The sequence below is a fragment of the Drosophila grimshawi genome, unplaced genomic scaffold (assembly GCF_018153295.1).
Source record: "Drosophila grimshawi isolate 15287-2541.00 unplaced genomic scaffold, ASM1815329v1 contig_1377, whole genome shotgun sequence".
Taxonomy (NCBI): domain Eukaryota; kingdom Metazoa; phylum Arthropoda; class Insecta; order Diptera; family Drosophilidae; genus Drosophila; species Drosophila grimshawi.
Genome location: NW_025062900.1, coordinates 23116976 through 23128663, shown reverse-complemented (window position 1 = coordinate 23128663; position 11688 = coordinate 23116976). Strand labels below are relative to the sequence as shown.

General features: G+C 43.6%; 2 protein-coding genes across 2 annotated transcripts; one reads left to right on the top strand and one right to left on the bottom strand.

Moving 5' to 3' along the window:
- Nucleotides 1-795: 795 nt before the first annotated feature.
- On the bottom strand, nt 796-11674 carry LOC6567191 (histone acetyltransferase KAT7). Its single transcript, XM_001993264.2, has 7 exons — nt 9997-11674; nt 9494-9651; nt 9058-9430; nt 6224-6329; nt 1326-1483; nt 1177-1272; nt 796-1103 (listed from the first exon to the last, which is right to left on the bottom strand). Exons 1-7 carry the CDS (start codon nt 11542-11544, stop codon nt 987-989), a joined length of 2556 nt encoding a protein of 851 aa, XP_001993300.1. The 5' UTR covers nt 11545-11674; the 3' UTR covers nt 796-986.
- LOC116805702 (THAP domain-containing protein 1-like) lies at nt 2603-3695 on the top strand. The gene is made up of 3 exons (XM_032739422.1): nt 2603-2909; nt 2978-3251; nt 3308-3695. Exons 1-3 carry the CDS (start codon nt 2639-2641, stop codon nt 3462-3464), a joined length of 702 nt encoding a protein of 233 aa, XP_032595313.1. The 5' UTR covers nt 2603-2638; the 3' UTR covers nt 3465-3695.
- Nucleotides 11675-11688: the final 14 nt, after the last annotated feature.

The window sequence follows — 11688 nt, the reverse complement described above, 5'->3', positions numbered from 1 at the left end:
TTAGACTCGAAAAATGTAAATTTGGTAATAGAGATTGAAACATAATGATATTTTTAAAATGTGCTTAAGAATGAATATCCAAATAATGCCAACGATTTCCAAGTCATGCAATGCAAAGCTTTTGGCTGCCTGCACCACTGTGCGACGGATTGATGTCTGTGTCCGGCAGGGCGGAATTGTCGCTGGCTGGCTGCTTGCTGCTTCGTCGATGGCTGTTGACGTCGCTGCCGCTGCTGCTGCCACTGTTGCTGCTGCTGCATATGCTTTTTGGCCATAAACGTGGCGTGCAGTCGTCGTCGTCACTGCCATCGTCTGCGTCCCTCCCAGTTTGTGCAGTTTTCGTGTCTCTTCGACAGTCCCCTTGTCCGCTGCTCGCTACCTGTCTGACGCTTTGTTTTTTTTTTATTTTTTGTGTCTTGGTATTGGTTTGTGTGGCGTTGCCGAGGAGTGTCTGGGCGGCAATGTCAATGTGCTGCTGCTGCTTGCCGCTGCTGGCTGGCTCTGCCACAGTGTGCACTTTTTATGCGATGCGCTGTTGCTACACAAACTGAGTGCGCCACAGCACCACTGCACCGCACCAGCGTCTGTGCCGCAGCTACGGCTTGCGATACATACGCGTTGGCTTTTCTTGCCCGATTCCATGATTCATGTTGGGGCCCCCGAAGTGATGAGCTCAGTGGTGAACAACAGAGAACAAAATGAATAAATCTCAAGACGGCTGCGACTGGTTTTTTTTTTTTTTTTCATTTGTTTGCAGCTCAAGTATATTTAAGTCTGAATCAGTATCGGAATTGATGAATTTTTACTATGTATTTATAGGGTATGTTATCAATTTATCAATTAGCTACCAAACAAATACTTGAAGTCTTAAGCACTATGCACAATCTAAAAACTAAAAAAATTCGTATGAATCTCTAAGAAAATACACATGACAATCATCAGGAAGACTCATCCAAGCACACCTGGGCATGCTTCCAGCCACGCCGCTAAGGTGAGGCACTCGGCTGAGCCGGTATAAATGGCTGCCAGCGCAAGCAGGAGTCGTCGATTTTGGGGAATGTGCCACGTCGCTGCACACGCTCTTTATACTCATCCAGCACATCCTACAATTGCGATGACGATGCATATCGTGTGTTAGTATATTGCAGATATTCGTTGCATATATTCCGCACTCACCTGCTTTTTGAGTACAATGTGCTTGCCCTTCCAGTATTTCATCATGCCCAGCGCCTGCAGTGTGCTGACAATATCATACGAATATATGGCCATTTCCTGTGATAAATCATTATAAGTAAAAATACTCAATTAGATCTCAGGAAACCCACCTGAGATACATCCTTGATGCAAAGAGTGTTGCCGGAACGATTGCACAGATAGTCGAGCAGGACATCCTTCCAGTAGGAGCGATATGAAATGAGTCCCAGATCGGACAACGGCTTCTCCGGCGAACCAATTTTGCCCTCCACTCTGGTTAGCAGATAGCCTGGTAGAATCACATAAAAGACACATGCACATAAGTATGCTATAGATAGAACTGGCTTTCGAGTTCCGGCGCATTATTTATGGTGACCAAGTTTGCCCCGCCCACAACTCTAACCCGAACTCGAACTCAACTCAGTGTTGTGTCTAGACAGGATTCCGCAAAGTGTGCGTCCCAAGGGGTGGCAAAGGGGGGTTGCTAAGAGTGGGAGTAGCACGGGCAGCACGGCCACATGAATGAGGAGCGGCGGGCATTTAAACAACGTTCTGGCGTGCATTCAACCCAAAAAAAGCTCAACCCCCAAAAGCTCAAAGACGACGCGTCGTCGTCGTCTGGCAGCAACAATTCTCAAGTCTAGATAACAACAACAGCAGCAGCAGCAGTTACAGCAACAATGAGTGCAGCAAGTAAATCAACGAGGACGAGCCCGACGTGCCCTCACAACACAAAACCCACTGAGGCAGGCTCGGGAAAAAAGCCAAAGCAACACATACACACAATTTATGTACATATACAGACAAACGCACACATGCACACATATTTTCGCACAGACGCTGGTCGCACTCGACGGTGACGGTGACGGCAGACACAACTGCAACTGGTCGATAAGCGGGCGGGGATTGAAACGGCAGGCGAAAGCTTCAGCCGCTCTTTATTGTTGTTGTTTCTACTGTGTAAATTTACAATGGAACAAATTTGTACTTTTTCTGATAGAAAACAATTTTATTAGAAGTGCTCAATAAATAAATCAAACCAAAAATATTGCACATGTTAAGATACCAGCTGTTAACACAGATGTTGTGATCAAAAAACCACTGTTTGTACTACTGATGAATAAATAAAATAATTCATACTTAAAGCGCAACACGTTTGTTGATTTTTGTTTTTTAATTTTAAATCTGACAACTGTTTTATATTTTGATGTGTAAACATATTTTTTTGTTTTCTTGAATAACCTGTTTTTCATGCGATCTTGTTGCAGTTTATTGCATTGTTGCGTCACAATCAATAATTAATCTTATAGCCCGGCATAAATTTAGCTCGAAAATTTGGAGTTTTTACCATTGTAGAAGATCTTGACTAGCAGCTATGCGATGAATTTGCATATCGATATCGGTGAGCGCAAAGTGTTTAGCAGCGCAGTCTATCGATAGAACAATGCGTGACGTCACAACACAACCAAACATACGGCTGTTGTTTACATTCCTGAAATGCGCAAAAATGAAGTGCTCCGTTGTAAATTGTCAATATCGCCGAAATGTCGATGGAAAAGTAGTCAGTTTCTTCTCATTACCAAAGAATGAGAAGTTAGCCAAAGAGTGGCTGCAGTTTTGTGACAATCCGAAGCTGAAAAACACGCGATACGCATTTGTTTGCAGCAATCATTTTATGTCCGATGATATTATTGGCCGCAAGGCATTTGAAATGGGTTTGTTTACACAAATAAAATATTTTTTATTTAAAATTAGCTTATATAAATATATGTTATACTTAAAGGCTTGAGTAAGAAAATGCGACTGAAGCCGGGGGCGGTTCCCCGCTTCCAAATTGGGCTAGAAACGGAGGAAACGAAAAACCGGCAGAGTATAGTAGAACAACGCAATAACAAACGCTTGGTGAATGATCTTTTGGCTAATTCAAATGCCAATGCCGACAACAAAGCTGAGCTTCAGCATCATGAGGATACAGTAGAAGAAGCAAGCAGCGGCATGGTTGATTTCTTGGATGTGGAAAGCTCAGGAGCAGTAATCGATGAACTGAACAACCAAATGTAAGACAAATAATATATTTAAATAACTCGATTCCTAACTGTTGCCTTAATTGCAGCAAAATTCTTCAACAAAAAAATCTACGCTTAACGGTCAACTTTCAATTGGCACAGAAAAAATACAAAGATGATGTTAAACATCTGCACAAACAATTGTTTCAAGCTAAATCGAAAATATTACTTCTGGAGCGCCAGATAGAAGAAGACTCAAAGTAATATTCGAATTCAAAAGTAAACGAAAAAGTGATAACCTCATTAAAAATAGTGTCCTGTTTATGGTTGCAAATATCATACAAAGACTGCACTCAAGTGCCAAATACTGCAAATATTTAGTTAAATGTAAGCATATTAATAAGTTATCTTTTAAGTCTACAAATCACTTATGTAAATAACTATTTACTTATATGCAATATATTTTGTGAAGCAGAAATTGTTTGCCACTGTTAATTGTCTTTGGACTTTGCAACTTTTCCCACTGTATTCGCAGTTTTGTGCGAAACTTTTGCTCTGCTACCAATGCAGTCGCCGCCTCTTTCTGACTCTCTCGCTCTCTCTCTCTCTCTGACTGTCTCTCGTTTTTCGCTCTCTCTGTGTGTGTGTTTCGTCCTGTGAGTGGGGGTAGGTGTGAGGGGCAACGTCGAGACAACTTTATCGATCCATGGCTGATACGCATTGCTGGCTGGACTGCGCAATGTTGCATACCCGCAGGCGCCGCATGTAGTCTCGACTAGCAGAATCAGGCAACATGCAACTGATAACTGATAAATTACGTTAAGATTTTCACACAACAACGGCCGCAAATAAAAAAGAAAAAGTACAAGATAACAATTAACAACTTGGGAATCTTAGACAATTAGCGCTGCTCTAATTGTTGTTGCGCCTCTGTGGCGCCAATTAGCCAAAAAGCCACGTTTACCGTGGTATCCAATACGCGACTACTCAACTCACTCGTCTAACGATTGCCGCCGACTGTGGCGACTACACTCGTCGCGTACACGTAGAGGACGACGCCCTTTCATTGTGACCTGCGCTGACCTTTGTTGTCTGCCGCCAATTGCGATGCTAGTTGTTGTTGTTGTTGTTGCTGCTGCTGCTGCTGCTGTCTGCAAAAATTTGCGTTTTTTATTGGTTTTTGTTTTTCATATTTTCTGCGAGCTTTAAGCGGCGGCGGCTGCTGAACATTTCTTTTTTTGGGGCTGCTACTTGTTAAACGATGCAGCTTTCAGATTGGGCTTAATTTCATTAATTAATACATTAGCCAAGTAGATAAGGGCTGCCCATCCCCTCCGCTCCCCTCCACTTCTATCCCCTCCACTAGCTGCACACCTCCTGCGGCCCACCTCAGCTCTTAACTCATTTGCATATTGCGTGCAAGCAGCAGTTATTACACCTGACCACATTATGTACTTGGTATGGCCATCTCGCTCGACTGACTGGCCGTCTGTTAATAAGCCAGACGTGCGGAGACAGACATTCACGAACTGTGCACGCTGTCCTTAACCCTTAAGCGGTACACCAACCCCCCACTCCCCCCTCTGCCACCACACCTGCCCTAACAACCAATACAAAACGGGCAAACGCCACACATTTTCTGGGTGTTGTTAATAATGACGAAAACTGTTTGCTCTCGCAGTGCGCTCGGTTGTTCCTCTCTTTCTCTCTCTCTCCCATTCTCTGCCTCTCTCTCTCTCTCTCTCGTTCTCTCTTTGTCAGTCAATGCATTTCTTTGTGTGTGTAAGGTCAATGTCGTTTGGTTCGTTGTGGCATGCCCCTCCTAGGCAGAGACCCCCTGTTCCCCCTCCGCCAGCACTGCATGTATCGAGTTTGAATACATAGAGACCGACGCTGTTGACGCCGTTGCCATTCATCCAAGCCGCCGCCTATGACTCAAGTACTCGGACTGACTCTGGACTGACTCTGGACTGTGTGTAATTTTTATATATTTTTTTTATATTCTCATTCTTTGCTCTTTTCGTTTTTGTTTTTTGTTTTTGTTTTATGTTTTTTTTTTTTTTTTTTTTTTTTTTTGCAGCTGATGCGCCTGTTTCTTTATTGTCTGGCGTTCGTTTTCAAAGGCAGATTAATTTTAAACAATTTTGGGTAGAAACAACGATAAAAAAAATTACTTATGCGATGCATTATACACTTCACATACTGCTTACACCTGCAGCAGAGCTTGGTCTACGCTTAATTGATGCAGAAATTGCATGCAACGGAGCTCTGTAGAATGGAAAGCCAAGCTCGAATGGGGCCGAGCCGGGCTGAGCTGAGCTGGTGTGTCTTGTTGGCTGGCTGACTGGCTGGCATGTTGTTGACTCTTCTCATGCAATGATGATTAACTATATTGCACTAGCCACATAAACCAATGAGTCACACGCACATCGTACCACTTAAATCGATAGACGGCTCATTAAAGAAAAACCCAAATAATTAAACCAAAAATATTTTGCAGTTTTCTTTCTTTTTTCTTCTGTTCTAGTAAGCAATTAAATTGTAAAGAAAAAAAACTTACAAATGAGCATCTGATTGCCTGCAGCCAATTTAAAAGATATCTGGTTATGCAACAAGGCATTCTGGAATTTAAAAAATTAATATGCAGCTCGAAATCGCAAGCAGACACAAATAATAAAGTAATATTCTGCAAATAAAATGAATACATTGAAAATTGAACATGCGTATTGAAAAGTGTGCTAAGAAACTGAATTTCTCAACTAAGTAGAGTATAATATATACTGAGTATATCTGGTATCTAGTCTCATAATATTAAAATTATTTGAATGCCTTGCAATACAGCATTTGAAGATCCTCATCCGAAATTAACAAGCAACTTCAATTTGCATTCACTCTTAACTTTTGGCAGTTTCCAACTCCCCCAATATATTTCAAAATTCTATTTTGTCTATTTGATCTTGGAAATTATGCTTAAAATTGAAGCTGGACTACTTGCCCGGGTTGGAAATTGTTTTTGCACTTACTGAAATCAATGAGGAGTCGACCGTAGCCCTTGCGTTGATATGGAGGCAGGGTAAGAATACAGGATACGTTATAGAATGAGTTTTTCTCCTGCAAGAATGGAATATGCTGAAAGAAAAGATATGAAATATATTGTTAAAAATAAAATATATAATAAAGCACAAGTTTTCAACTACATTTTTTACATTTACCCAATTAGATTCCTCTGTCAAACAGAAGCGATCAATTAAAGCGATCGAACACTGTATAAATGCTCTTTTTATTGAACTTAAGCTATTGTTTTAAGCAAGGAAACAATATATAATAATACATTACAGCTAACTCTAATATGACAATTAAATCAACAACAAAAAGCTGCAGGCCAAACACAGGCTCAAACAAAAGTCAATCGGCTGGACTGGCAAACATTTATATATATGCTATATATGAGGCGGCAGGCAGACGGACGGACAGACAGACAGAGAGACACATAGAATGTGTATTTTTGGTAGACGGAGTGTCAGACAATTCTGGTTGGGGGTTGTCATTTATCGCTTCTAGCTTTTTCGGGAGTTCAATGACCGACCAGGCGACGTAGGAATTGAATCGATGCTCTGCAGAGTGCGATGCATAAATACACATGCAGAGCATATATCTATATATACATATATATATAGTATATATGTGTGTACATCTGTGTATATGTATAGATAGGTATGTTTATATAGAATTATGGTATATATGATATATAAGCGTAAGGGGCTTGCACATACGCGTAAAAAGAGAGCGGGCGAGATGACAAAGAGACCAACAAAGTTTTCCCGACTCTGACTCCGACGCAACGAATGTGGCAGAAGTGGGGGAACGGGGCGTTTGGGGCGGAGCGGGGGATATTGCCAAAAAATGCGACGTTGTCTGCGGCTGCTGCTGCTGCTGCTCATGCTGGGTGTGAACCAAAAGGCAACAATTCGCAATTCGGAAATACATTTATGTACAACTACGTTGAGTTTTTATTCTTTGTTTGTCCGCGTCTGCCATGATGTCTGGGAACGCACATACGAGACAATCAGCCCATACTCCCCCTTACAAACAGTTGGAGCAGGCGCACGAGCATCATCAGCTTCAGCATCAGCAGTAACGAGCAGCGGACCGCCGAGGTGCACGACCTCAATCGTGTACGCCCCAGCAGCAGCAATGGCAGAGGCAGCAGCACCAGCAGCAGCAGCAGCAGCAGTAGCTGCAGAGGCAGCAGCAGCATCCCATCTCCAAAAAAAAAAACAAAACCGAGAGCAGCTCAAATGGCTGCCTGCCTGCCCCAATCCGTCATGTCTGGCTGCTGTCTGGCATAGTTGCGCAGCATGGAGTTGCATGGTGGCAAGTACTACACAAAGCATTGCCGAAAATTATTAACGTGCCACACACACACACACACTCCCCCAGACTCAGTCAACATGTGGTATGAGCCATGTAAACTAGACACCCAAATAGCGAGTAGTGTGTAACCAGCTGCTGCTGCTGCTACTGCTGCTGCTCCTCCTGGTCTGGGATGAATGGAAATACAGAGTTCGGGTTTGGGAATGTGCCTGCGCAGCAGCCAGGCGCGACATGCGCAATTTGTAACACAAACCCAGTCTCTGGCAGCGCCCAAAAAACTTGTATGCAACTGCAGAGACTCTGGCTAGACTCTCGAGCCGAGCATGTTCAGGGGGAGGTCAAGAAACCGTGCGCACATCACAGACAATCTACGTTTGTTTTTGCTGTTTGGTTATTCCTTTTTAGTTTTTTCTTTATCCCTTTTTTTTTTTTTTTGCTGGGGAAATGTGCCCCGCCTGCCACGCCTTCGATAGTGTCTCGCGGTTGACAAAACAATTTTTGGGTATGGTCAAGAATGCGGCCTGCTTCTGTCTGATACATAGCCAGCCACAGCAAGCAGCGCCTCTATCTATCTATCTATCTATCTATGTAGTACATGGATGCTGTGCCTGGGACTTCGTTTTGCCTGCTGCTGCTGCTGTTGCTGCTGCTGCTCATGTTGTTGTCTGTGCTTTGCCTGGCTCTGTCTGCAGACATAAAAGAATCATAAAACTGTGAAATGGTATTATTCAATTTGAATGCAAGTAACAAACTAAAAGTTCTACGTGCACCCAACAAGAAATTCTTCTCGGGCAGGATTAACAATGAGTCTTGTCTTATTTATAGATATAGTTAGAGATTATCTTCATATTCACAAAAAAAAACCTCACTTTATATTTAAAAAGTTATTTTTAAAGCCTTTCGGCAGCTAATGCAACTAAATCCACTCAGCATTTAATATGCATTGCATTTCTGCAAAATATTTCATAATGCCAATTTAGATATAGTTTAATTTGCAATATTGAAACAATTTACTTGGTTGCAAACTGACTGCATTAGACTGCATTAAAGATACTAAACCAAATCATAGCAGAAAATATTTCATAATTTAATAAATAAAACTATTCGGTTATTTGAAATTATCCTAATAATTTGTTGGGTAATTTTGGAATGTGATAAGCAATTCGATAAAAATAATTAATTCCAATACAGTAAAATATTCATATCTCTATTTTATATCTTACGTTCTCTAATAAAAGAGAAAATTCATATTTTAAATATTTATATAGAAAAGTGGAACACTTAAAAGTCAAAGCGCATTGAGTGATTTATAAAATAATTGCCAAAATGCTTAGGTATACATTTTGAAACCTTTACTGAATCAATAAATATTCTGTCGAATATTTAGTCTTTACGCAACTTCAGTTAACTAATCATTTATATTATCCATTTACACTAAACAATTAATTTATGCTGAGGATTGATGTAATTGTTTGAAGCTTACCTTGCTGAAGTAGCCGACAATGTGACAGCCATCGACATCGGCCAAGGTCATGATGTAGAAGAGAAATGGCTCCACGTCATAGTAGAGCGTCTTGTGGTCCAGAAAGAACTTGGCTAGCAGGCAGAGATGCTGACAGTACTGTTTATACCGTTTGCCATCCACTTGCCACACCTGAAGCTTGCCCTTGCGATAGATTTCGTCGCCGGGCGGATGACGCCAAACGCATTTCTGGGCGTGTCGCTTGATGCCCGTCTCCGATTTTTGGTAGCGCAGACAGAACTCACAGATGTACATCTTGGGCAGGCGGGCGGCATCATCTGGATAGGGCGACTGATACCACACCTTCATTTTGTACTTGCCCATGCTGATATATCTGTGTAAGAATGAAAAAGATCTTTTAGAAAAACAGTGGAAATTGCAAGGAATGCAAACGTACTTGATGCCTTTGCCAACAGGCAGATCCTTGAGCTCATCCTCGATGCGCTCGGAGGCCTGGGCCTGCGCCTCGCGAAACAGCTGCAAATCGTAATCGGGCACAAGCCCAGCCAGACTTGGCTCACGATCCTCGTCCCTGGACTCCTTGTCTATCTTGACCTGGACATTAAAAAATGGGCAATATTAATCAATTTGAAATGTAAAGGGAAGATAACAGTTTAATATTATTAAATAATTATGAAACAAATAAAAACATTCAATATAAACACAGATTGACAAATAAATAATGAGACAAAAGTAACTAAAAACTATAAATTTGTACATCGGGTATATGGCTTAAATATACAATAAGAAATATTCAAGTCTTTAATTTGAATGTATTTTCATTTATTGAGTTTCAGATTTCCTGTGCAACTACGAACAGCATTCCAAATATTTGAGGAAATAGTGAAACTGGCAACATATTTGAATATAGTATTTGAAATTGTTAAACAAAAGACGCACCTTATCGTTTAGGAAACTGTGGCTCATTGGACGAAAAGTGGAGCGAGATTCGCGTATTTTGGCCAGAAACTCTCGCTGCTCGGGCGTCAGAGATTTGAGATTGCTGTGCTGATTGCCCGGCGTGCTGACAATGTTGATGGGCAGCTTCAAGCGTTGCTCGTTGCGCTGACGGCGCTCATTGGCACGCTCCTTGCACTCGGAGGCGGACATGTTGTGATAGATGGGACACGCCTCGGGCAGAAAGTGACGATCCAGATTGCCACTGAGATGGCCCGAGGAGTCACAGCCCTCGATCGGACACTTCTTCTCCAGCTGCACAGCTGGCGAGATGGGTCGCGATTTGATGGAAGTCATTTCCTTCTTGACCTTGCATTTGCTGAGGCTGTTGTTGATGTTGTTCATGCTGCTGAAACCGGCAGCTATCGCGGACTTCTTGGCTGGACTCTTGGAGTGGACACGCTGCTTGTCGTCCTGCTCCCTGTCCAGCTCGGGATCCGTTTCCGTTTCGCTGCTCGGCTGCTTGGGCTGGTGCAGCTGCTGTTGTTGCTGCTGCTTGGAACGGCGCATACTCAGCGAGCGGGTGAGCTTACGCATGGGATTCGCCTTATCCTTGCGCTCCTCCTCGCTGTCGCCAACGATGACCCGTTTGCCCTTCGGATTCGCTTTGCCCGTCGGCGGCTGAGAGCTGTACGAGTTGCTTGAATCACTGGCCTCCGATTCGCTCATGGAGCTCGTCTCCGACCCGGAACCACTGTCCGAATCATCGCTGCCATCGCTGCTGCGACTCCTCGCCCGTCGCGCTGCAGCTGCTCCTCCTCCTCCTCCTGCTCCTGCTGCTCCATTCTTGCTGTTTGCCTTCGCTTGCAGCGCCTTGGCGCGCATCTGTTTGGCTCGCACAGCGGTCGCAGTGCTCGCCAGCTTCAGCGGCACTTTCCGTCCATTTTTTACCTCCTTGCGCGAATCATCGGTGCTGTTCGAGGAGGAGCTCAGCGAGGGTCGTTTGTTGTTGCCATTTGTTTTTGCTGGCAGCGTTGCTTTGCTGCCAGATGCTGCCACTGTTTGCTTTGCTGCCGCGCCAGTTGATGGCTTTCTTCTTGCTGATGCTGCAGCTGCAACTGCCCCTTTTCCTGCACCTGCCACACTGTTGCTTATTGTGCGCGGATTCTTTTTAGCTGGCGGCGCATCATCGACATCGTCATCATCATCATCATCGTCGTCGCTGGAGAGTGCGCCATTCCGCTGGTTGCTTGACGCCACCACGGCGCGCACCTTGCTCGCTGCCGACGCCAACGGGTTGCTGCTGGCGCTGCTATTGTTGTTATTGCTACTGCTGCCGGCTGCAGCGGCGGATTTCGGTTTCTCATTTTCGCTTGCTTTGCGTCGCACTGCGGTTTGTTGTTGCTTCGCTGGTTGGGGTTTCTCCTCGGGCCTTGGTGCTCCGGAACTGCTCGAGTCGGAATCGGAGGAGCTGCCGGTGTCGGAGCAGCTGGAGGAGCCACTCGATGAGCTGCTGCCCGATGTGGAGCTCGAGCTGCTGTTTGTTTCCATGTTGGCGGCCTATTTGCAGCAACTATGCGCACAATTTGCGTATTTGTTTTTATGCAAAATATGTGCAATTTTTATGTTTGTATTCGATTTGCATCAAAATGAGCAATTGAGTTTGTACTGCTCCGTACCGAAACTAGTTCACTG